Below are 27,514 nucleotides of genomic sequence, written 5' to 3' on the forward strand. Positions count from 1 at the left end.
AGTGGCTTATACTTGCATCACATCTCATAAGTTTGACAACACACTGTGTCCAATATTTTCACAAAGATAAAATAAGTCATATTTTTGCTTTGTTTAATAGTTAAAACAAATTTACATTATTGCAATCAGTTGATAAAACATTGTCCTTTACAATTATAAAAGCTTTTAAAAAAAAAAATCTACTACTCCTCGGACACATTTTTAAACGGGTAAGTCAGCCGTGTAATTCTTGAATCTCCGGCACTTAGCTTTGTATGGACACATTAATCGTTTAAAAAGGGAGTTCTGAGAGGAAGTGACGCCAGAAAGACCCCACCCTCACTGGAAGTGATGCCACACAGGAAAAGACATCAGAAGGAACGCGCCACAGGTGGTTGAGGATCATCCAGACATACCCGTGTTTCTCCTTCTTCTACATGTACAGGCCCTTTTGGAAACCACAAAACAATACCTTAAGAGAAGGCAACGGGCGATTGTAGCTATTTTCTTAAACAATGGCATGGTTGTGTGTGGACACCAATAAGGTTAGGTGTGATTTACCCTGGATAACCTTAGCCGGCTTAGTGTAAACAGGGCCTAAGTAGCTTCTTTCCCAGTTCAAGACCAACCCTTTGATGCCATACCGCTCTAATCTGGGCGGTATAGCTTGGTGGGTAGAGTGGCCGTGCCAGCAACTTGAGGGTTCCAGGTTTGATCCCCACTTCTGCCAACCTAGTCCCTGCCGTTGTCTCCTTGGGCAAGACACTTTACCCACCTGCTCCCAGTGCCACCCACACTGGTTTACAAATGTAACTTAGATATTGGGTTACACAATGTAAAGCGCTTTGAGTCACTAGAGAAAAGCCCATCCATTTCTTCCGCTTATCTGATGCCGGGTCACGAGGGCAGCAGCCTAAGCAAGGAAGCCCACATTTCGCTCTCCCCACCCACTTCGTCCTGCTCTTCCCGGGGGATCCCGAGGCGTTTCCAAGCCAGCCGGGAGACATAGTCTTCCGAACGTGTCCTGGGTCTTCCCCTTAGCCTCCTGCTGGTCGGACGTGCCCAAACACCTCCCTCGGTAGGTGTTCGGGTGCCATCCTGAGCAGATGCCCGGACCACCTCATCTGGCTCTTCTCGATGTGGAGGAGCAGCGGCTTTACTCTGAGTTCCTCCCGAATGACAGAGCTTGTTACTCCCTCCGAGGTCTTAAAGGCCTACTGAAATGAGATTTTCTCATTTAAACGTGGATAGCAGGTCCATTCTATGTGTCATACTTGATCATTTCGCAATATTGCCATATTTTTGCTGAAAGGATTTAGTAGAGAACATCCACGATTAGGGATGATGTTTAATAACAAACTATCGAGTTCGAGCCTATTATCGAATCCTCTTATCGAACCGATTCCTTATCGATTCTCTTATCGAGTCCAGATAGGTTGTTGTACATGGAAAAACAAAACAATACTTGGTTAAACAAAAGCTCACTTTTATCATATAAGAAAAAAATAAAATCTAAAAAATATTGACTGTTACCCCCCTAAAAAAATAAAATAGAATAAATAAATATTGACTGTTACCCAAAGTATATTAAGTGGGATTTTTCAGAAAAACAAATATATACAATAACACAAAAACATCCTACCTCTGTGATCACTATGGGTGTATAAATAATAATATAGTGTTAAATAAAATCAGTCCCTAGGGCACAAAGCTGTGCACTTTTGCTACTATTTGACATAACTGTTTGTTATGATGCTTCGACATTTTTGCACTTTATTTCTTTATTGAAAGAAAATTCTATGAAGAGAAAAGTTGTTTGCAAATGTGGTTACAATGCTAAAATATGAAAAGTTAAAGCTAAAAAAAAGAAATACACTTTATTGAGTTAACATTATTTCTTTATGAGCTAGGGAATATAACAACTACACTACCCAGCATGCAATGGGAGTGACTAGCATGCACGGTAGTTCGAAAAGTGTTGTTGCATGTCGTCACCCGGCAGTAAACGTCAAGAACTCAGCCAACACGCCTCGTCTGCATTATTTATAATTAGACTGACAACACATATACAGTGTGATTTTGCTTTGTTTACAAAGAAAGAAAAACAAAAGTTAAAAAAGGGGGATATGTTGTATATATGTGTATATATACAGTATATATGTATGTGCTGCGGTTGCTTTAAGAATGTTGCGACAGCTGCCGTAAAGGATGTGCATTGCTAGCCTGGTTGCTATGTTTCCGGTTGGTCGTAAAAGTGTTGGTCATGTGTTTGTACCCTACTCAAATCTCTCAGTAAAGTTATTCATTGGATTATGTCTTTTGTTTTGAACTTCATTACACCTTGGAGCGCTTTTTCCCGTCCGTTGTTTTCCTGCTTTCGCTATCTGCGCCTAATGACTGAGCTCCATGACGTCCTTTCTTGTGATGTCTGACGGAGCATATCTGGTCGGGACGGATTCGAATAAAGAACCAACTCTTTTTCTTTACTATAGTGGTCTCGATAACGGGTACCGGTTATCAAAAAGGGGTTCGAGTCCGAGGACTCGGTTCTTTCCTTATCGAACAACCGGGAAAACCGGTTTCGAGTATCATCCCTATCCACGATAAAGTTCGCAACTTTTGGTGTTAAGAGAAAAGCCCTGCCTCTACCGGAAGTCACAGACGATGACGTCGCAAGTGTGATGGCTCCTCAAATATTTACATTGATTTTGATGGGCGCCTCCAACAAAAAGAGCTATTCGGACTGAGAAAACGACAATTTCCCCATTAATTTGAGCGAGGATGAAAGATTTGTGTTTGAGGATATTGATAGCGACGGACTAGAAAAAAAAAAAAAAAAACGCGATTGCATTGGGACGGATTCCGATGTTTTTATCATCAATCAATCAATGTTTATTTATATAGCCCCAAATCACAAATGTCTCAAAGGACTGCACAAATCATTACGACTACAACATCCTCGGAAGAACCCACAAAAGGGCAAGGAAAACTCACACCCAGTGGGCAGGGAGAATTCACATTCAGTGGGACGCCAGTGACAATGCTGACTATGAGAAACCTTGGAGAGGACCTCAGATGTGGGCAACCCCCCCCCTCTAGGGGGGGGGTTCTATTGTGTTGCTAGTGTTTTAGTGAGTTTAATATTACCTGATAGTTGGAAGGGTGTCTCCACGGGTGTCTTGACGCGCAGTGTCTCAGGGGAGTCGAGGGCAGCTTTTCTCCGGTAGGGACTGACTTTTTAACCACAATTTTCTCACCGAAACCTGCTGGTTGACATGTGGTCGGGATCCATGTTCTCTTGACCGCGCTCTGATCCATAGGAAAGTTTCACCTCCAGGAATTTTAAACAAGGAATCACCGTGTGTTTGTGTGGCTAAAGGCTAAAGCTTCCCAACTCCATCTTTCTACTGTGACTTCTCCAATATTAATTGAACAAATTGCAAAAATTCAGCAACACAGATGTCCAAAAAACTGTATAATAATGCCGTTAAATTAGACATTTAGCTGTGTGTGTGCGCAGCGCTCATACTTCCTAAAAACCCGTGACGTCTTGCGTACACGTCATCATTACACAACATTTCCAAGACGAAACTCCCGGGAAATTTAAAATTGTAATTTAGTAAACTAAAAAGGCAGTATTGGCATGTGTTGAAATGTTAATATTTCATCATTGATATATAAACTATCAGACTGCGTGGTCGGTAGTAGTGGGTTTCAGTAGGCCTTAAAGGCCTACTGAAATGAGATTTTCTTATTTAAACGGGGATAGCAGGTCCATTCTATGTGTCATACTTGATCATTTCGCGATATTGCCATATTTTTGCTTTAAGGATTTAGTAGACAACATCCACGATAAAGTTCGCATATTTCGGTGTTAAGAGAAAAGCCCTGCCAATACCGGAAGTCGCAGATGATGATGTCGCAAGTGTGGGGGCTCCTCATATATTAACATTGTTTATAGTGGGAGCCTCCAACAAAAAGTGCTATTCGGACCGAGAAAACGACAATTTCCCCATTAATTTGAGGGAGGATGAAAGATTCTTGTTTGAGGATATTGATAGCGACGGACTACAAAAAAATAAAATAAAATAAAATGAAAAAACGCGATTGCATTGGGACGGATTCCAATGCTTTTAAACACATTTACTAGGTTAATTCTGGGAAATCCCTTATATTTCTATTGTGTTGCTAGTGTTTTAGTGAGTTTAATATTACCTGATAGTCGGAAGGGTGTCTCCACGGGTGTCTTGACGCCAATGTCTCACGGGTGTCGACGGCAGCTGTACGGACGGCACAAGCTCAGCTGATCTCCGGTAAGAAGCGACTTTTTAACCACAATTTTCTCACCGAAACCTGCTGGTTGACATTTGGTAGGATCCATGTCTGCTTGACCGCGCACTGATCCATAGGAAAGTTTCACCTCCAGGAATTTTAAACAAGGAATCACCGTGTGTTTGTGTGGGTAAAGGCTAAAGCTTCCCAACTCCATCTTTCTACTGTGACTTCTCCAATATTAATTGAACAAATTGCAAAAGATTCAGCAACACAGATGTCCAAAAAACTGTATGATTATGCCGTTAAAGCAGACGACTTTTAGCTGTGTGTGTGCGCAGCGCTCATACTTCCTAAAAACCTGTGACGTCTTTGCCGACACGTCATCATTACAAGATGTTTCGAAGACAAAACTCCTGGGAACTTTAAAATTGTAATTTAGTAAACTAAAAAGGCCGTATTGGCATGTGTTACAATGTTAATATTTCATCATTGATATATAAACTATCAGACTGCGTGGTGGGTAGTAGTGGGTTTCAGTAGGCCTTGATACTCACCATAAATACAGAGAACTCGGTTTGTTTGCAGTGCACTTTATTTTGTCCTTTGGCGCTTGCCGTGCAACCGGAAGTGGCATGCGGCAAGCTCAAAACCCAAACAAAACGAAGCAGATATATGTCGCCAACAAACACAACGCGGCAAAATGGGGAGTGAAAATATAAGAGCCGACGCTAACGACTCGCGCTGTGTATTTTTTAACACCCACTCAGAGGACCACCGATGCGTAAGTAGCCCACGCCGGTGCATTGTGACAACATGGCGCTGCTAACATTAGCTTCCAAGCCAAACAAACACGAGTGACAATTCACTCATTTACCTTGCTCAACTTTCACCGGCAGCACGTTTGTTGACCTGCAGGCTTGAGAGCGGCTTTATTTACATTGGCGAGAAAAGAGCCAATATCTCGTTATCTTTATAAAGATAAGGACGTCAACTCAGCTGTATTTTGCATGGGGGAAACTTGGTGAAAGCTTTGACTCCACGTTTCTTTATTTATCCATCGTTAGAACTCTGCAAAAGGTAATCTAATGATAACAAAGTCCCTGAATTTGAAAGTGAAAAACGTGTTGAAAATATCTTTCGGAGTCGGGTTGTCAACTCTTGGAAAAAAGTTAAATAAAGGACACCTCGCAGGCACACTGCAAAAACAAAAATTTGTGTAAGATTAAATATCTCAAATAAGGGTGATATTTGCTAATTATCTGTCTGATAAGATATTTTTTCTTACTAAGCAGATTTTATGTTGGAGTGTTTTACTTGTTTTAAAGGCCTACTGAAACCCACCACACAGTCTGATAGTTTATATATCAATGATGAAATATTAACATTGCAACACATGCCAATACGGCCTTTTTAGTTTACTAAATTACGATTTTAAATTTCCCGGGAGTTTCGTCTTGGAAACGTTGTGTAAGGATGACGTGTACGCAAGACGTCACGGGTTTTTAGGAAGTATGAGCGCTGCGCACACACACAGCTAAAAGTCGTCTGCTTTAACGGCATAATTACACAGTATTTTGGAGATCTGTATTGATGAATCTTTTGCAATTTGTTCAATTAATATTGGAGAAGTCAAAGTAGAAAGACGGAGTTGGGAAGCTTTAGCCTTTAGCCACACAAACACGGAGGTGAAACTTTCCTATGGATCAGAGCGGACATGGATCCCGACTACATGTCAACCAGCAGGTTTCGGTGAGAAAATTGTGGTTAAAAAGTCACCACTTACCGGATGACAGCTGAGCTTCTGCCTCCCGTACAGCTGCCGTCGACTCCCCCGAGACACTGCGCGTGGACGTACACTTCCGACTATCAGGTACTGTTAAACTCACTAAAACACTAGCAACAAAATAGAAAGATAAGGGATCTCCCAGAATTATCCTAGTAAATGTCTCTAAAAATATATGAATCCGTCTCAATGCAACGAGATTGCAATCGCGTTTTTTTTTATAACTTTTTTTTTTTTTTTTCTAGTCCGTCGCTATCAATATCCTCAAACACAAATCTTTCATCGTCGCTCAAATTAATGGGGAAATTGTCGTTTTCTCGGTAGGAATAGCTGTTTTTGTTGGAGGCTCCCATTAAAATCAATGTGAATATATGAGGAGCCATCAACATGTGACGTCATCATCTGCGACTTCCAGTAGAGGCAGGGCTTTTCTCCAGTTGCGAACTTTATCGTGGATGTTCTCTACTAAATCTTTTCAGCAAAAATATGGCAATATCGCGAAATGATCAAGTATGACGAATAGAATGGACCTGCTATCCCCGTTTAAGTAAGAAAATCTAATTTCAGTAGGCCTTTAAATACCGTATTTTCCTTGAATTGCCGCTGGGGCGCTAATTAATTAAAAACCTCTTCTCACTCCTGCGCCTACCAAAGGCTTGCGGTTAAAGTAAGCATGCGCTAATTATTTTAAAACATCTTCTTACTCCGGCACTTACCAAAGGTATGCAGTAAAAATTTGAGTGTGATGTAAGCTTGGACCTTAAATCCTACTGAATAGCTCTTAATCTTCTTCCGTTTATGCGATTTCAAATTACCGGTATTGAAATCAGCCTCCTCCATTTTAAAAATGATGACAGGGGAAGTGTCACTTGTGATGTCACGAGTTTGACCAGGCGGTAATACTAAGCATGCGCAAATTTTTTCGGGAAGGGAGTTAGAACCGGCAGTAATTCAAGGCAGGCGCATACTATATGCCCTGCGGCAAATCAAGGAAATACGGTATCTCAAATAAGGGTGATATTTGCTTATTTTCTGTCTGATACGATTATTCTTCTCACTAAGCAGATTTTATGTTGGAGTGTTTTACTGAGATCTAAATGATCTCAGTAAGATATTACAGCTTGTTGCGTGCCATTGGTATTGTGCTTACAACAGCTGTTGTAAGCACAATACCAATGGCGCGCAATTTGAAAAATGTGCAACCGCATTTTGCAAATTTAATGTCAAATCAAATCAAATGTTTATTGGATTCATCACTATACAATGTACATCCACGACAGAACTACTGACTAAACTACTATCAAGTGTGGATTCAGGCCGGGTGGCCTATTTCAAGTTCCAGGTAACCCTACATTATTATTTTGCATATAGTAAACCAAGTCGTGGTAGTAGTTTAGTCAGTAGTTCTGTCGTGGATGTACACTGTATAGTGATGAATCCAATAAACATTTGATTTGATATGATTTGACATTAAATTGCGCACCATTGGTATTGTGCTTACAACAATTACAAAGTCCCTGAATTAAGAGAGTAAAAAAATGTGTTGAAAATATCTTTAGGAGTCGGGTTGTCAACTCTTTCAAAAATGTTAAAAAAAGGACACCTTGCAGGCACACTGCAAAAAAACTGAAATCTAAGTAAGATTAAATATCTCAAATAAAGGTGATATTTGCTTATTTTCTGTCTGATAAGATAATTCTTCTCACTTAGCAGATTTTATGTTGGAATGTTTTACTTGGTTTAAGGGTTTTGGTCCTAAAGGATCTCAGTAAGATATTACAGCTTGTTGCTGTTGTAGGCACAATACCAATGTGAGCAATTTGCAAAAATGCGCCACCGCATTTTGCACATTTGTATAATGCGCAATCTTTTTGCAAATTGTTTCCAGCTATATATTAGGATAATGTGGGGTGCACATTTTGCAAATCAATGGGCGCAATTTGTATAATGCATTATTTGTATAATGCACAATCCTTTTTTGGCATTTTTGGAAATTGCTTCCAGCTATATATTGATTGTGTTGGAAGTTCTGGCTACTAACCCTAACCCTACGCAGTGTTGGGAGACTGTTTTGCTGTTCTTCTTCTGTTCGATGTAGCTTTCTGTACAGAATTCCGCAAATATTTCTTCAGCCGTCCTCAAACCATCCATTTGCACGGTCGCGCCATTTTCAAACAAAATCTCGTCTTACGATATGCAAATTGCTTGCGCACAATGGAAATGATGTACAATTTGCAAAGTGCGCGAGATTGGTGAAATGCTTACAACATTGCTAAGATTTTATGACCTATGTTGAGTAAAACATGCTAGAAACTAGAATATACACTGATGCAAAGCTGTGTCATCAACACTCACAAGTATAAAACTACTTTTTCAAAGTAATAATTTCTTATTTCAAGCATGAAATAAAAAATCATGATTTTGACAAAATTGTGTATCATAATAAAACAGATGACAGCCAAATGGACTTTGCTGTTTTATTTTCAATGTAACAATAGAAAATAGGTACTCATATAGTAGTACAGTTGGCACTGACAGTTATTATTTAAACATGTAACATTTAAAACCATTTTGAACAGAAATAGTTCATACACATTCAGATCCATTCTTCAAAATTACAATTAAAAAAAAAATTTGGTCGTATATATGCGCACTAATTGACTGAAAAAGCATGCACTTGGTCCGATGATGTCATGTTGTAGATGGAAAAATGAATTTTTTGACCATATGATTTGCCTGAGCGGCTAGAAGACCCCAAGAGTAACAAGCGGTTGCCTTGTTGCCTTTCCATTAAAAACAACAAATTAGTTTTTAGTATAAGTTTGCTGGTTTCAAGAAATGTAATGCCGAGCGCATATCATTACTCCCGTATACTAAAGTATTGTCTGATCATTACCTTATAAAATTCGAGGTTCAGACGCATGTTCGTCAAACTAATAATAATAATAACTGCTATAGCAGCCGCAACATTAATACAGCCACAACGACAACTCTTGCTGACCTACTGCCCTCGGTAATGGCACCATTCCCAAAGTATGTGGGCTCTATTGATAACCTCACTAACAACTTTAACGACGCCCTGCGCGAAACCATTGATAACATAGCACCGCTAAAGTTAAAAAAGGCTCCAAAAAAGCGCACCCCGTGGTTTACAGAAGAAACTAGAGCTCAGAAATTATTATGTAGAAAGCTGGAATGCAAATGGCGCACGACTAAACTTGAGGTGCACCATCAAGCATGGAGTGATGGTTTAATAACTTATAAACGCATGCTTACCTTAGCTAAAGCTAAATATTACTCAAATCTCATCCACCGTAATAAAAACGATCCTAAATTTTTGTTTAGTACGGTAGCATCGCTAACCCAACAAGGGACTCCTTCCAGTAGCTCAACCCACTCAGCTGATGACTTTATGCAATTCTTTAGTAAGAAAATTGAAGTCATTAGAAAGGAGATTAAAGACAATGCGTCCCAGCTACAACGGGGTTCTATTAACACTGACACGATTGTATATACGGCGAATACTGCCCTCCAAAATACTTTCTCTCGTTTTGAGGAAATAACATTAGAGGAATTGTTACAACGTGTAAATGGAATAAAACAGACAACATGTTTACTTGACCCTCTTCCTGGGAAACTGATCAAGGAGCTCTTTGTATTATTAGGTCCATCAGTGCTAAATATTATAAACTTATCACTCTCCTCGGGCACTGTTCCCCTAATGCTCTATAGCCCGCAGACTTTTTTTGGGCTTTGGGAATCACTAATAAGCCGGAGTCCTTTGAACGCAGATTTCTTGCCGGGACATATGGTACAATACAATCGGCAAGATAAGATGGAGCTAGACCGTGTAGTATTTTATACGTAAGTAGTAAAACCTTAAAGTCACATCTTAAGTGCACAGGAAGCCAGTGCAGGTGAGCCAGTACAGGCGTAATGTGATCAAACTTTCTTGTTCTTGTCAAAAGTCTAGCAGCTGCATTTTGTACCAACTGTAATCTTTTAATGCTAGACATGGGGAGACCCGAAAATAATACGTTACAGTAGTCGAGGCGAGACGTAACAAACGCATGGATAATGATCTCAGCGTCTTTAGTGGACAGAATGGAGCGAATTTTAGCGATATTACGGAGATGAAAGAAGGCCGTTTTAGTAACGCTTTTAATGTGTGCCTCAAAGGAGAGAGTTGGGTCGAAGATAATACCCAGATTCTTTACCGTGTCGCCTTGTTTAATTGTTTGGTTGTCAAATGTTAGAGTTGTATTATTAAATAGAGTTCGGTGTCTAGCAGGACCGATAATCAGCATTTCCGTTTTTTTGGCGTTGAGTTGCAAAAAGTTAGCGGACATCCATTGTTTAATTTCATTAAGACACGCCTCCAGCTGACTACAATCCGGCGTGTTGGTCAGCTTTAGGGGCATGTAGAGTTGGGTGTCATCAGCATAACAGTGAAAGCTAATACCGTATTTGCGTATGATGTCACCTAGCGGCAGCATGTAGATGCTGAAGAGTGCAGGGCCAAGGACCGAACCCTGGGGAACTCCACACGTTACCTTAACGTAGTCCGAGGTCACATTGTTATGGGAGACACACTGCATCCTATCAGTAAGATAAGAGTTAAACCAAGACAGGGCTAAGTCTGACATACCAATTCGTGTTTTGATACGTTCTAATAAAATATTATGATCGACGGTATCGAAAGCAGCGCTAAGATCGAGGAGCAGCAACATAGATGACGCATCAGAATCCATCGTTAGCAATAGATCATTAGTCATTTTTGCGAGGGCTGTCTCCGTGGAGTGATTTGCCCTGAAACCGGATTGAAAGGTTTCACATAGCTTGTTAGTCGCTAAGTGTTCATTTAACTGCTCCGCAACAATTTTTTCAAGGATTTTTGAAATAAAGGGAAGGTGAGACACCGGTCGGTAATTTACCATGAGGTCAGGATCGAGGTTAGGTCTTTTAAGAAGAGGATGAATAACCGCTTTTTTGAATGCTAGGGGAACAGTGCCCGAGGAGAGTGATAAGTTCGGGCTCCAGTACTCTGGAATGCCCTCCCGGTAACAGTTCGCGATGCCACCTCAGTAGAAGCATTTAAGTCTCACCTTAAAACTCATTTGTATACTCTAGCCTTTAAATAGACTCCCTTTTTAGACCAGTTGATCTGCCGTTTCTTTTCTTTTTCTTCTATGTCCCGCTCTCCCGTGTGGAGGGGGTCCGGTCCGATCCGGTGGCCATGTACTGCTCGCCTGTGTATCGGCTGGGGACATCTCTGCGCTGCTGGTCCGCCTACGCTTGGGATGGTTTCCTGCTGGCTCCGCTGTGAACGGGACTCTCGCTGCTGTGTCTTGGATCCTCTTTGGACTGGACTCTCGCGACTGTGTTGGATCCATTGTGGATTGAACTTTCACAGTATCATGTTAGATCCGCTCGACATCCATTGCTTTCCTCCTCTCCAAGGTTCTCATGGTCATCATTGTCACCGACGTCCCACTGGGTGTGAGTTTTCCTTGCCCTTATGTGGGCCTACCGAGGATGTCGTGGTGGTTTGTGCAGCCCTTTGAGACACTAGTGATTTAGGGCTATATAAGTAAACATTGATTGATTGATTGATTGAAGATAATGGCACTAGCGTTTACTCGGCACATAATTTTGCTTAGTTCAAGTAAAATACCAGTAATTTTTGTATTTTTTTTCCTTGTTTTTGAACACTGACTTTTTGCAGTGCATACTTGCCAAATTTGAGACTTCAGAAAGATATTCAAAAGGCCCGCTGGGATGTGTATGTGTATACATATACATTAGAGATGTCCGATAATGGCTTATTTTGCCGATATCCGATATTGTCCAACTGTTAAAAAACGATTCCGATATCAACTGATACCGATATATACAGTCGTGGAATTAACACATTATTATGCTTAATTTGGTTTTAATGCCCTCCTGGATGCATTAAACAACATAACAAGGTTTTCCAAAATAAATTAACTCAAGTTATGGAAAAAAATGCCAATATGGCACTGCCATAAATGTTATTGAAGTCACAAAGTGCATTTTTTTTTTTTTACATGCCTCAAAACGGCATCTTTAAATTTGGCACATGCGCTCACTGAGAGCGCATGAGGAGGTTGAGGGGGGCGGGATTGAGGTGTGTGGAGGGGTAGCGAGGGGTGTATATTATAGCATCCCGGAAGAGTTAGTGCTGCAAGCGGTTCTGAGTATTTGTTCTCTTGTGTTTATGTTGTGTTACGGTGCGGATGTTCTCCCAAAATGTGTTTGTCATTCTTGTTTGGTGTGTGTTCACAGTGTGGCGCATATTTGCAACAGTGTTAAAGTTGTTTATACGCCCAACCTCAGTGTGACCTGTACAACTGTTGACTGAGTATGCATGGCATTCACTTGTGTGTGTGAAAAGCCATAGATATTATGTGATTGGTCCGGCACGCAAAGGCAGTGCCTTTAAGGTTTATTGACGTTCTGTACTTCTCCCTACGTCCATGTACTACTACGTACAGCGGCGTTTTAAAAAGTCATACATTTTACTTTTTGAAACCGATACCGATAATTTGCGATATTACATTTTAAAGTATTTATCGGCCGATAATATTGGCAGTCCGGTATATTAGATGGCCATCTCTAATATATATGTATGTATATATATATATATATATATATATATATATATATTAATGTATATATATATATATATATATATATATATATATATATATATATATATATATATATATATATATATATATATATATATATATATATATATATATATATATATTAGGGCTGTGAATCTTTGGGTGTCCCACGATTCGATTCAATATCAATTCTTGGGGTCACGATTCGATAATATATCGATTTTTTTCGATTTAATTTGATTCTCGATTCAAAAATGATAATTTTTCTGATTCAAAGCGAGTCTGTATTCTTTCAATACATAGGATTTCAGCAGGATCTACCCAGTCTGCTGACATGCTAGCAGAGTAGTAGATTTAAAAAAAAAAATAACTTTTATAATTGTAAAGGACAATGTTTTATCAACTGATTGCAATAATGTAAATTTGTTTTAACTATTAAACGAACCAAAAATATGACTTATTTTATCTTTGTGAAAATATTGGACACAGTGTGTCAAGCTTATGAGATGCGATGCAAGTGTAAGCCACTTTGACACTATTGTTCTTTAATCGCACAACGTATTAGAATCGATTTTTTCCCACACCCCTAATATATATATATATATATATATATATATATATATATATATATATAGATATTAGGGGTGGGCAAATTAATGCGTTAATTACGCGTTAACTCATCAATCTATTAACGCCGACAATTATTTTATCGCACATTTGCGTATGTTGTGTACATGCTTTTATTTTGTTAACGCCTTTTCTTAACAAGATGGCATCTCCCGGCGTCGAGGGGCTCTTGGTAAAGATGGAACATTTGGCAAAAATACTGGACAATTCTGTAGATTTCATGGCTGGCTTACAGCGTGGTCTCTCCGGGATCCCTTACAATTCTGAATGTGGATGGATCGGGCCGTTTTGGACTGAATGACGCGTGCTTGCTAGACCGGCTAGCTAGCATGGGAATACTTTACCGGCTACATCCAGCGGCCTGTGAAGCAGCGGAGTATATGTGTTGTCTGTCTATTTATGAATAATGCAGACGAGGCGTGTTGGCTGAGTTCTTAATGTTTGCTTTCAGAGCGTGCATATCACAACATGCAAGATGCCGTCATGGCGACACAACCTATACCGGGCTACCCCACATGCTCGTCACTCCTGTTGCATGCTGGGTAGGGTAGTTCTTTATTTCCCTGGCTCATAACATCACAATATAGTACCATGTATATGATGCGTTCAGTTTATCAAAGCACCAAGCAAACAATCGGAAAATTCCCATCATATCAATTCCTAGATATGGTCATAATTATTATAAGTGCACTACGCAGAATAAACACATTATTAATATTGCTAGTAAGGTTAATTTGATCAAAAATTCCCTAAAACAGCCCACTACCTATCATGTAGGTTTTTTTAAACATAAGATCCCTGATAAAAAAAATGTTTCTGCTGTTACCTCAGAAATTGCCTGTTCAGATGTTATGATTGTGGCTCAGAGATTTGTTTGTAGATTATATTTATTTTCCATAACGAACAAGATAACTTAAATACCCTGGCAGTGGCAATAAGCTTAAATGTTTGTATTTAAATTTTTTGAGTTGATTTTCATAAAATATGCTATTTAACTGCTACTGTTTAACAAGGACTGATTTAAATTGTGTTTGCACAACAAATGTTTTGGCGCTTTTGTTCATGTGGGAGAATATTCCAATAAAGGTGCACGACACACTACTTTTGAATTCATTATTGGGCTTTGCGTATACAATGCAGTTAATCGCGATTAATCTGAGAAAAAGTGCGATTATCTTCGATTAAAATTTTTAATCGTTACCCAGCCCTAATATATATATATATATATATATATATATATATATATATAAAATTTTATAAATAAAAATTTTTAATCGTTGCCCAGCCCTAATATATATATATATATATATATATATATATATATATATTAGGGCTGGGCAACGATTAAAAATTTTAATCGAAGTTAATCGCACTATTGCCTGATAGTCCATGATATGCAGAGTATTTTTCTGAAGAACCACATTTCAGTTGCCTCTAATTTTCTGAGTTGTTGATTGTTTAAAGTCCAGCATTCAAAGCCATAGAGTGACAGACCATACATTCATTTTGAGGACTCTGATTTTGGTGTCAGTTGAAATGTTTTTTACTTTTAAATATAAGACTCATTTTGTTGAGGCTGTCTTTTTCACACCTACCATTAGATGTTACTGTGACACGGAGGTATTTGAACTGATACTTTTTTAATTTTTTTGTTGTTGCAGGTGTATGTGGTTCCTTGGAAACTTGGATGCTTTAAGAGCCTGCAGAAAACAGTTCCTGTCAGGTTTTTCTAGGTTCACATTTGCACACTTTGCACTATTTTGTTACACTTTATTGAACATGTCTTGGATATTCCTCATTGTTGAACATTAATTTAAAGAGGTTATTGTTAAGTATTTATTGTGATTTTAGAATTGTATTTACATTAATTGTTTTCAATTGTTGTGTTGGCATTTCCTTTCCTCCAAATGTTGACATGTAGTAAATTTATCTCCTGGTCCTTATTTTCATTGTATTCCGTTTATATTTACATCTAACACAGTTTCCCAACTCATATGGAAACAGGGTTTGTATATATATATATATATATATATATATATATGTATATATATATATATATGTGTATATATATATATATATATATATATATATATATATATATATATATATATATATATATATATATATATATATATATATATATATATATATATATATATATATATATGTACAAACCCTGTTTCCATATGACATATATATATATATATATATATATACAAACAATTAATGTAAATACAATTCTAAAATCACAATAAATACTTAACAATAACGTCTTTAAATTAAGGTTCAACAATGAGGAATATCCAAGACATGTTCAATAAAGTGTAACAAAATAGTGCAAAGTGTGCAAATGTGACCCTAGAAAAACCTGACAGGAACTGTTTTCTGCAGGCTCTTAAAGCATCCAAGTTTCCAAGGAACCACATACACCTGCAACAACAAAAAAATTAAAAAAGTATCAGTTCAAATACCTCCGTGTCACAGTAACATCTAATGGTAGGTGTGAAAAAGAGATAAACAACATGATAGCCATGTCCAAAGACAGCTTCAACAAAATGAGTCTTATATTCTCTCCATCCATTTTCTACCGCTTATTCCCTTTTGGGGTCGCGGGGGGCGCTGGCGCCTATTTAAAAGTAAAAAACATTTCAACTGACACCAAAATCAGAGTCCTCAAAATGAATGTATGGTCTGTCACTCTATGGCTGTGAATGCAGGACTTTAAACAATCAACAACTCAGAAAATTAGAGGCAACTGAAATGTGGTTCTTCAGAAAAATACTCTGCATATCATGGACTGTAAAAGAAAAGTAACAAAGAGGTATTTGCTAAGGCTAAAACAAGAAGAGTTCTACTTGTAATGATGTGAAAGAGTCAGCTGAAATTCTTGGAACATATAATTAGAAAAGACAGCTTAGAAAAACTGATGTTAACAGGAAAACTAGTAGGAAAGAAAGCTCCAAGTTGACAACAAACAATATATATTAACAGCCTAAAAAATTGTATTGGAAATATCAATAATATTGCACTCATACATAGAGCAGACGACGGAGAAGACTGCAAACAGGCCTGATACCCCATGATGAGTCTTATTTCAGTATGGAAACAGCTCATCTGCTTGTGTTGCTGTGAACGACATCATCGATGTATCATAAATGTACAAATAGTAGTCGCTACTTGAGAGGCGCGCTCTTTTTTTGAAAACTCTTCAAGTGAGTCGCCCTTTTACTCTTCAAGCTGAGAACAGCAGCACAGCACATTTCCCCCTTTCACAATAATAGCTTGTTGGCCACGTCCGGTCTGACTGCGCTAACATAATAAAGGTTTAAAAAAAAAAGTACCTTGCACACATTTCCCCCTTTCACAATAATAGCATGCAGCGCCACATCCGGTTTGACTGCACTAACATAATAAAGTGGGGCTGGGCGATATGGCCTTTTTTTAATATCTCTATTTTTAGGCCATATCGTGATATACGATATATATTACGATATTTTGCCCTGGCCTTGAATGAACACTTGATACATATGATCACAGCAGTATGAGGACTCTATGTGTTTACATTAAAACATTGTTCTTCATACTGAATTCATTTATGCTACTTTTAAACATGCAGAGAGGGAAATCACAACTAAGTCAATTGACCAAAAGTGTATTTATTAAAGTTATTAAGCAATGGCACAAACAGTCATGTCATTTCCAAAACAGAAAGTGCAATATTGTCAGAGACATTTTAAGTTTCAAATAAAAATGATTTGCATAATAGGAAATCAAATAGTATTCGTCCTTCACTATGTGGTTGGTTACTATGGTTATGAAATTCTCTTCATTCTTTAGCGAGTGAGTTTTCAAATGATGCTACATATTAGCAGTATTGCTACTTTTTATAGCAAATTACGGCTGTCTGTTCGACACTTGAAGCCGAACCACCGCCAGACGATGGACCCCCTGCTGTTTTTCTTGGGAATTAAGTCTTCCTTCATTTGTTACCAGATCCGCACCTTCTTTCTCGTACGGCTACGTTAGCATCACAGCTAACGTTACCCAGTCTACTACCTCTCTGCTGGGCGAGGGTTTATACGTATGGGACGTATGATGTGACAGTATGTGATGTGTGTAAGAATGTGCGCCTGCTTGTCTGTGAGAAGGAGAGACAAAAAAGAGTGAGAAGAGCCTGTAGTGCAGGGGTCGGCAACCTTTACCACTCAAAGAGCCATTTTGACCCGTTTCACAAAATAAAGAAAACAATGGGAGCCACAAAACTCTTTTGAAATTTAAATTGAAAAAACACTGCACAAAGAGGTTTTTTTTTTTGCGGCCCGCACCTTGATAAGTAAGACAATTTAATGTTAGTGCGGCCCGCGGGTATTATAGGAATGCTGCTTGACAGTATTACACTTGCCAACCCTACCAAACTCTCCGGAGGTTCCCGTATTCTCAAAGCAGCTATTCTCGCAAATATCCTTTGAATTTCACCCAGGTAATAATAATAAGGGCGTGCTACGAAGGCACTGCCTTTGACGCCTTTCACAACGTGTACAAACGTTTTGCCAGCCCAGTAAAATGGTTGTCTGTGACTCCCGCAGATACACGTTCACGGCTTCAAGGCATTGTTTTTCAACAGCCAAACAGGTCACACTGAAGGTTGTGATATAAACAACTTTAACACTCTTACTAATATGTGCCACACTGTGAACCCACACCAAACAAGAATTAAAAACACACTTCAGGAGAACATACTCACTGTAACACAACATAGGGACGGCGTGGCGCAGTGGAAGAGTGGCTGTGCGCAACCCGAGGGTCACTGGTTCAAATCCCACCTAGAACCAACCTTGTCACGTCCGTTGTGTCCTGAGCAAGACACTTCACCCTTGCTCCTGATGGGTGCTGGTTGGGGCCTTGCACGGCAGCTCCCTCCATCAGTGTGTGAATGTGTGTGTGAATGGGTAAATGTGGAAGTAGTGTCAAAGCGCTTTGAGTACCTTGAAAGTAGAAAAGCGCTATACAAGTACAACCCATTTACCCATTTATAAACAGAACGGAACATATACCCAGTATCACATGCATCCCTAACTCTTCCTGGCAACATTATACACCCCCGCTAGCACCAACCCCCCCCAAACCCCGCCCACCTCAACCGACATAGTTCCTGGTTGTCACCTGCATGGAGGGGGATGGGGGGACATGTCCGGGTCCTCTGCTCCTCCTACTTATAGCACGCACACGCACGCACACACACACACACACACACACACGCACAATACTTTGGGGGCTTGTCCTGCGGGGAGGCATGGCGGGGGGGATGAGGATGCCTCCCATGGGGCTCCAGTCCTCCTGTCTTGTCCCCTGCTCGTCCATCCCCCAATTTTAGCTGCATATCAGACACTTTGGAATTGGGGTGCCAACCATGACCTTGATGTCCCCCAATTTTAATCGCATTATTAGTTCCCACAAGCCTACCTATCTAACTCACGCTACAGTACACACATCAATAGGTACTGGAGGTGTCTGCTGTAACAGCTGACCTCCTAATTTTAACTACACAGTAGACACTATGTGGGCCTTGTACACATACATGGGGGGTCGGGGTTTGGGAGTACGGCGCACCGCTCGTTGCTTCCTCGGCCGGCGCGGGTTGCGGGTACTGCGGTCTGGTGAATTGCCATTCCTGGAGAGAGACCTCGCTCACGGTGCAGGCTTTTTTTAATTTATTCATTTGTATTTATTTATTATTATTTTGTTTTTTTAATTATTTTTAAAAATGTATTTTCTTATTTTTGTGTGGCATCGCGTCGGTTTTGCTTACTGTTGGGTGGGGATTGTGCCCGTGTGGCCCGCCCTTGCGCTGTGGGGTTTGTTTTGGTGACTTGACGCGGTGGCGGCGCGGCCCCCTTCTCTGGTCTAAATGCTGTGTCTCGGTTGTTTGGGTGGTGGTGTTTTGTGTGTGTGGATCGATGGATGTAGGTATTTAAATGTGTGTATGTATTAGGGCTGCAAATCTTTGGGCGTCCCACGATTCGATTCAATACTCGATTCAATATCAATTCTTGGGGTAGCGATTCGATTGTAAATCGATTTTTTTTCGATTCAACGCGATTCTCGATTCAAAAACGATATTTTTCCGATTCAAAACGATTCTGTATTCATTCAATACATAGGATTTCAGCAGGATCCACCCAGTCTGCTGACATGCAAGCAGAGTAGTAGATTAAAAAAAAAAGCCTTTATAATTGTAAAGGACAATGTTTTATCAACTGATTGCAATAATGTAAATTTGTCTTAACTATTATACGAACCAAAAATATGACTTATTTTATCTTTGTGAAAATTATTGGACACAGTGTGTTGTCAAGCTTATGAGATGCGATGCAAATGTAAGCCACTGTGACACTATTGTTCTTTTTTTCTTAATTTTATAAATGTCTAATGATAATGTCAATGGGGGATTTTAATCACTGCTATGCTGAAATTATAACTAATATTCAGAATCAAAATCAGAATCAGACATACTTTATTATCAATCAATCAATCAATCAATGTTTACTTATATAGCCCTAAATCACTAGTGTCTCAAAGGGCTGCACAAACAACTACGACATCCTCGGTAGGCCCACATAAGGGCAAAGAAAACTCACACCCAGTGGGACGTCGGTGACAATGACGACTATGAGAACCTTGGAGAGGAGGAAAGCAATGGATGTCGAGCGGGTCCAACATGATACTGTGAAAGTTCAATCCATAATGGATCCAACACAGTCGCGAGAGTCCAGTCCAAAGCGGATCCAACACAGCAGCGAGAGTCCCGTTCACAGCGGAGCCAGCAGGAAACCATCCCAAGCGGAGGCGGATCAGCAGCGCAGAGATGTCCCCAGCCGATACACAGGCAAGCAGTAAATGGCCAACGGATCGGACCGGACCCCCTCCACAAGGGAGAGTGGGACATAGAAGAAAAAGAAAAGAAACGGCAGATCAACTGGTCTAAAAAGGGAGTCTATTTAAAGGCTAGAGTATACAAATGAGTTTTAAGGTGAGACTTAAATGCTTCTACTGAGGTGGCATCTCGAACTGTTACCGGGAGGGCATTCCAGAGTACTGGAGCCCGAACGGAAAACGCTCTATAGCCCGCAGACTTTTTTGGGGCTTTGGGAATCACTAATAAGCCGGTGTCCTTTGAACGCAGATTTCTTGCCGGGACATATGGTACAATACAATCGGCAAGAGAGGATGGAGCTAGACCGTGTAGTATTTTATACGTAAGTAATAAAACCTTAAAGTCACATCTTAAGTGCACAGGAAGCCAGTGCAGGTGAGCCAGTACAGGCGTAATGTGATCAAACTTTCTTGTTCTTGTCAAAAGTCTAGCAGCCGCATTTTGTACCAACTGTAATCTTTTAATGCTAGACATGGGGAGACCCGAAAATAATACGTTACAGTAGTCGAGGCGAGACGTAACAAACGCATGGATAATGATCTCAGCGTCTTTAGTGGACAGAATGGAGCGAATTTTAGCGATATTACGGAGATGAAAGAAGGCCGTTTTAGTAACGCTTTTAATGTGGGGCGGTATAGCTCGGTTGGTAGAGTGGCCGTGCCAGCAACTTGAGGGTTGCAGGTTCGATTCCCGCTTCCACCATCCTAGTCACTGCCGTTGTGTCCTTGGGCAAGACACTTTACCGACGTGCTCCCAGTGCCACCCACACTGGTTTAAATGTAACTTAGATATTGGGTTTCACTATGTAAAGCGCTTTGAGTCACTAGAGAAAAGCGCTATATAATTCACTTCACAATGTGTGCCTCAAAGGAGAGAGTTGGGTCAAAGATAATACCCAGATTCTTTACCGTGTCGCCTTGTTTAATTGTTTGGTTGTCAAATGTTAAAGTTGTATTATTAAATAGAGGTCGGTGTCTAGCAGGACCGATAATCAGCATTTCCGTTTTTTTGGCATTGAGTTGCAAAAAGTTAGCGGACATCCATTGTTTGATTTCATTAAGACACGCCTCCAGCTGACTACAATCCGGCGTGTTGGTCAGCTTTAGGGGCGTGTAGAGTTGGGTGTCATCAGCATAACAGTGAAAGCTAACACCGTATTTGCGTATGATGTCACCTAGCGGCAGCATGTAGATGCTGAAGAGTGCAGGGCCAAGGACCGAACCCTGGGGAACTCCACACGTTACCTTAACGTAGTCCGAGGTCACATTGTTATGGGAGACACACTGCATCCTATCAGTAATATAAGAGTTAAACCAAGACAGGGCTAAGTCTGACATACCAATTCGTGTTTTGATACGTCCTAATAAAATATTATGATCGACGGTATCGAAAGCAGCGCTAAGATCGAGGAGCAGCAACATAGATGACACATCAGAATCCATCGTTAGCAATAGATCATTAGTCATTTTTGCGAGGGCTGTCTCCGTGGAGTGATTTGCCCTGAAACCGGATTGAAAGGTTTCACATAGATTGTTAGACGCTAAGTGTTCATTTAACTGCTCCGCAACAATTTTTTCGAGGATTTTTGAAATGAAGGGAAGGTGAGACACCGGTCGGTAGTTTACCATGAGGTCAGGATCGAGGTTAGGTCTTTTAAGAAGAGGATGAATAACCGCTTTTTTGAATGCTAGGGGAACAGTGCCCGAGGAAAGTGATAAGTTTATAATATTTAGCACTGATGGACCTAATAATACAAAGAGCTCCTTGATCAGTTTCCCAGGAAGAGGGTCAAGTAAACATGTTGTTTGTTTTATTCCATTTACACGTTGTAACAATTCCTCTAATGTTATTTCCTCAAAACGAGAGAAACTATTTTGGAGGGCAGTATCCGCCGTATATACCATCGTATCAGTGTTAATAGAACCCCGTTGTAGCTGGGACGCATTGTCTTTAATCTCCTTTCTAATGACTTCAATTTTCTTACTAAAGAATTGCATAAAGTCATCAGCTGAGTGGGTGGAGCTACTGGAAGGAGTCCCTTGTTGGGTTAGCGATGCTACCATACTAAACAAAAATTTAGGATCGTTTTTATTACGGTGGATGAGATTTGAGTAATATTTAGCTTTAGCTAAGGTAAGCATGCGTTTATAAGTTATTAAACCATCAGTCCATGCTTGATGGTGCACCTCAAGTTTAGTCGTGCGCCATTTGCGTTCCAGCTTTCTACATAATTTCTGAGCTCTAGTTTCTTCTGTAAACCACGGGGTACGCTTTTTTGGAGCCTTTTTTAACTTTAGCGGTGCTATGTTATCAATGGTTTCGCGCAGGGCGTCGTTAAAGTTGTTAGTGAGGTTATCAATAGAGCCCACATACTTTGGGAATGGTGCCATTACCGAGGGCAGTAGGTCAGCAAGAGTTGTCGTTGTGGCCGTATTAATGTTGCGGCTGCTATAGCAGTTATTATTATTATTAGTTTGACGAACATGTGTCTGAACTTTGAATTTTATAAGGTAATGATGGAACAATACTTTAGTATACGGGAGTATCGTAACTTTGGAAACGGTGATACCCCTGACAAGCACTAGGTCTATCGTATTACCGTTGTGATGCGTGGGTTCATTTATTATTTGTGTGAGACCACAGCTATCAATTATAGTCTGGAGCGCTACGCACGGTGGGTCCGATGGGGTATTCATATGGATATTAAAGTCCCCCATTATGATTATATTATCGGCGTGTGTCACTAGATCAGCAACAAACTCTGAGAATTCATTGATAAAGTCCGAATAGGGCCCTGGGGGGCGGTAGATAACAGCCATGTGTAGAGGGAGCGGTGTGACAGCCCTCATTTTAAGCACCTCAAACGATTTATATTTATCATTTAAGTTAGGACTAAGGATAAAGTTTTCGTTGTATATTAGTGCGACCCCCCCACCCCTTTTAAGCGGACGGGCAATATGCGCATGTGTAAAGTTAGGAGGACATGCCTAAATTAGCGCAAAAAAGTCGTTTGGTTTAAGCCAGGTTTCGCTGAGACCGATGACGTTAAGATTGTTGTCTCTGACGATATCATTAACTTAACAACGTTTTGGGAGACAATGATCTTATGTTTAAAAAACCTATATTATAGGTAGTGGGCTGTTTTAGGGAATTTTTTATCAAATTATCCGTAGTAGCAATATTAATAATGTTGTGTTTATTATGCCCAGTGCATTTAGTATAGTTACGACCATATCTAGGAATTGATACGACGGGAATTTTCCGGTTGTTTGATTGTTGCTTTGATAAACTGCACGCATCATGGTTAGCCACCTCAGTAACCGGGATTTTCCGATTGTTTGTTTGTTGCTTTGATAAACTGCACGCATCATAGTTAGCCACCTCGGTAAAACACATGTCCAACTCTGAAACACTCAAAGCAGAAAAAACTTGTTCTAATTTAACTGACTCCTTACCCAGACCAGTAGTCTCGCATCTTCCATTTAAATGCGGCTGCAGGATGGAGGGAAGTGGTGTTCTGTGGGGATTAGCCTTCTGCTTTGTTTTTAGCCCCGCTCGACATCCGCGTTTCCGATCACACCGCTGGCGTCTGCTCCGTAGACGGCCCCCGCTGCTACTATACTCCCCTGCTTCACAGGCCGCTGGATGTAGCTGCCGAATTATTCCCATGCTAGTTAGCACGTCGAACAAGCACGCATCTATCAGTCCAAAACGGCCCGATATGTCCACATCCAGAAGTGTCTGGCGGTCGTACGTGATCACGAAGTGACCACGATGTGAGCCAGCCATAAAATATTATTTATATATGTATATATATATATATATATATATATATGTATATATATATATATATATATATATATATATATATATATATATATATATATACATATATATATATATATATATATATACATATTATTATTAATCCCTGAGGGGAAATAAAAATTTTCAGCACAATCCCATTCAAGATCAGACAAACATTACAGGGGGACAGAACAGGATCGCTGATGGGTCTGCCAACTTCCGGCGCCCCCTACAAAAATATGAGGTACAGGTAAACAAGTGGGGGGGAATGGGAGAAAAAAAAATAAAAGATTAAAATAAAAAAATAAAATGAAAACATTGGTCTAAGCCTGGGCCCCTGGAGAGGGGGTCCAGACCGAGGCCAAGGGAAAAAACAACTCATAGCCACAGTACACATCCCTCTGACGTGTGTAAAGAGGGAAACATCAGACATCAAAGAACACAAAGGACATGAAAGACATTAAAGCAGTGGAGCTGATACCACCAGCCACTTCTACATACAGCTATGAATAAAAAGTATAAGAAACATATACACTGTGGTGGCCTCTGCGGTGTTCCACGCCGTCTTCTGCTGGGGTGGAGGGAGCATGGCCTGAGACAGGAACAGACCCAACAAAGCAACCAAGAGAGCCGACTGCACTCTCGGTCGCCAACCAACTCTCGGCCAGTGTCCAGTCAGCTTGGATGAGTGAGGATACGGCCAAAGAGACTGAGGTGTCCGATAACTGCTCATTCAGCCAAGACACTGTGAAGCTTGTCCGTCCCGACGCTCAGTGCCAGCTGTCTTTTCATCCGTATCTCCTCCAGTCACTCCAAACGGACTCTGGTGTGCCAGACACCCAGCAGCTGGTCTCCAGGCCAAAAGGCTCCAGGGAGGCAGATCCAGAAGTCCACAAAAAAGCACCGCAGAGGTCACAAAAGTGCCACCCCTTGTCACACAGTCCCAAAATAAAAAAAAAAAAAAAAAAAAATATATATATATATATATATTTTTTTTTATAATAACTAGGGGTGTAACGGTATGTGTATTTGTATTGAACCGTTTCGGTACGGGGGTTTAGGTTCGGCACGCGGGCGTATCGAACGAGTTTGGAAGCAGAAGTCTTCACAAGCTGCTCTGCTTTCTGCCTCTGTCTGAGCAGTGAGCGCCCAGCATTGTCCCGCGCACACAACCATCTAATTGGTTACATACAAAGCCAATCAGCAGTGCGTATTCAGAGCGATGTAACAGCCAATCAGCAGTGCGTATTCAGAGCGATGTAGTCAATGCTTTCGCGTAGAGCAGAGATAATCATTTAGCAGGAGAGCAGCAGACTCTACCCAAATTATACTAAACACTTCCGCATTCATAACTATTACAAACATCACTATGAGCCCGTTGACCTTCTAAAACCTTAAACTGCAGCTCAGTTAGCTCACAGTATAGGCTTGAGGTGAAGGCTAATTAGCTTTTAGCGTAACGTTAGCTCATTTTGCTGTGTGTGCGTGTGTGTGCGCATGTGTGTGTGTTAGGGGCAGCAAAGCCCTGGCTGTCTGTTATTTCATTGAACTCCATTGTGTTTAGGGATGAATAGTCTCTCCTATTGCCATTGTACTATTTTTCAGCAATAGTTACATCAATCATTAGTAATGTAACAGCCTAGTTTTGAATAGCAGGGTCCCTGCTATCACATGTTGATAAAAATACAACATCTACATAATAAAAGTCAACTACAGGCTTCCCAAATACTGTAATAAATTAAGCATGATGAGTTGACATTAAACAGTTTCAATGGAAACTGTTTAATATTGCACTTTTTATATGTAGAAGAAAGGTTTTTTCATTTTATTTAATCAAAGCAACAACTTGAGGCAGTTTAATGTGGATTAAGGTGGGCAGAATTATTACAGTGTTCCCAATGTTAAAAGGATAAAGCCATTGTTTACAAATTTGGAAAATAAATAACCCAAAAATTTATATTTTGTTGTTTTCGTACTGTACCGAAAATGAACCGAACCGTGACCTCTAAACCGAGGTACGTACCGAACCGAAATTTTTATTTACCGTTACACCCCCTAATAATAACACATGAAAACAAGAGGGAAACACAAATGGATGACACAAGAGCACAGAGCTCCTGCCAACAGCAGCCACTACAGCGATGCCATCTTGGAAAACGTAAAATATTGATACTGTTGTTGATAATATTCATTTTTGTCTCACTACTTTTGGTTTGTTCTGTGTCGTGTTTGTGTCTCCTCAATTGCTCTGTTTATTGCAGTTCTGAGTGTTGCTGGGTCAGGTTTGGTTTTGGAATTGGATTGCATTGTTATGGTATTGCTGTGTATTGTTTTGTTGGATTGATTAAAAAAAATAATAATTTAGAAAAAAAATAATCCCCCCAAAAAATAGATTTTTTAAAAATGAGAATCGATTCTGAATCGCAGAACGTGAGAATCGCGATTCAAATTCAAATAGATTTTTTTCCCACACCCCCTGGTATGTATGTATGTGTGTGCATGTAATGGTATAGGTATGTGTGTATTATGTATGTGTATATCTTCGGTTAATTTTCGGTACTGTAAGAATACATCGAAATATAAATTTTCTGGTTATTTGTTTACCAAATTTGTAAACAATGGCTTTATCCTTTTAACATTGGGAACGCTATAATAATTCTGCCCAAAAATAGAAATCTCTCTGTGTGTGATGGATGTGAGCCACCACTAGGCTGATCAATGCAACAGCAGGCAGTCATGAATGCTAAAGATAACAATAACATACGTATACACACAGGGTCGATTGCCACGGTTATTGTGGTCAACACATATAAAATTTAAACTAAATAAAAGTAAATAAGATAAGGCTCAGAATTAGTTTCTTAACAAAACCTTTCTACATATAAAATGCAATGTTTCTACATATAAAGTGCAACATAAAACTGCTTCAAGTTGTTGCTCAGATTAAATAAAATGACAAAACCTTTCTTCTACATATAAAAAGTGCAAAATTAAATGGTTTAAAGTCAACTCAGCCTCAGATTAACTTTTCTTTTTTTCCCCTCAACCTTTAACCCTGATGACTTTCACTCAATCTTCATGTTTTTGCCTGCGGACGTTATCTCCTGTTTTTGAATATTTGTTTCATACGGTGTTGATCAGAAAATGGTTGCTTGGGCATTTTGTTGGTGTGACACAGAACATAGATGTTGACATGCAGAGTTTCAAACACTTCATTAAATAGTTGGTGACTTTTCAAGTCACTTATCAAGTCATGCTACAAATTAGCATTGGTGCTACTTGTTGTAGCAACGCCTTTGCCGCATACTTGTTCGACATCTTCCCGCTTGAAGCCAACCCACCGCCAGACGATAGACCCCTAGCTGTTTTTCTTGGGAATTAATTATTCCTTCATTTGTTACCAGATTTGTACCTTCTCTCTCTTGTATTACCACTTGCAGTACTCCGGTAGCATCACAG

At 39.9% G+C, this 27,514-nt stretch overlaps 1 protein-coding gene across 14 annotated transcripts in view; it reads left to right on the forward strand.

Annotated features, from left to right (window-relative positions):
* Window positions 1–27,514, forward strand: part of si:dkey-100n23.5 — a 330,394-nt gene that overhangs the window by 823 nt on the left and 302,057 nt on the right. For 4 of the 14 annotated variants that reach the window (XM_061879833.1, XM_061879826.1, XM_061879838.1 and 1 more), the window contains exons 1-2: window positions 4,897–5,035; window positions 6,071–6,124. The exons of 2 other annotated variants lie outside the window; for them this stretch is intronic. In XM_061879833.1, the coding sequence (XP_061735817.1) occupies window positions 5,032–5,035; window positions 6,071–6,124 (58 nt within the window). In that variant the 5' untranslated portion in view covers window positions 4,897–5,031. 8 more of the 14 variants (XM_061879835.1, XM_061879831.1, XM_061879834.1 and 5 more) reach the window with 5 other exon arrangements.

The sequence above is a fragment of the Nerophis ophidion genome, linkage group LG19 (genome assembly GCF_033978795.1).
Source record: "Nerophis ophidion isolate RoL-2023_Sa linkage group LG19, RoL_Noph_v1.0, whole genome shotgun sequence".
Lineage (NCBI taxonomy): Eukaryota > Metazoa > Chordata > Actinopteri > Syngnathiformes > Syngnathidae > Nerophis > Nerophis ophidion.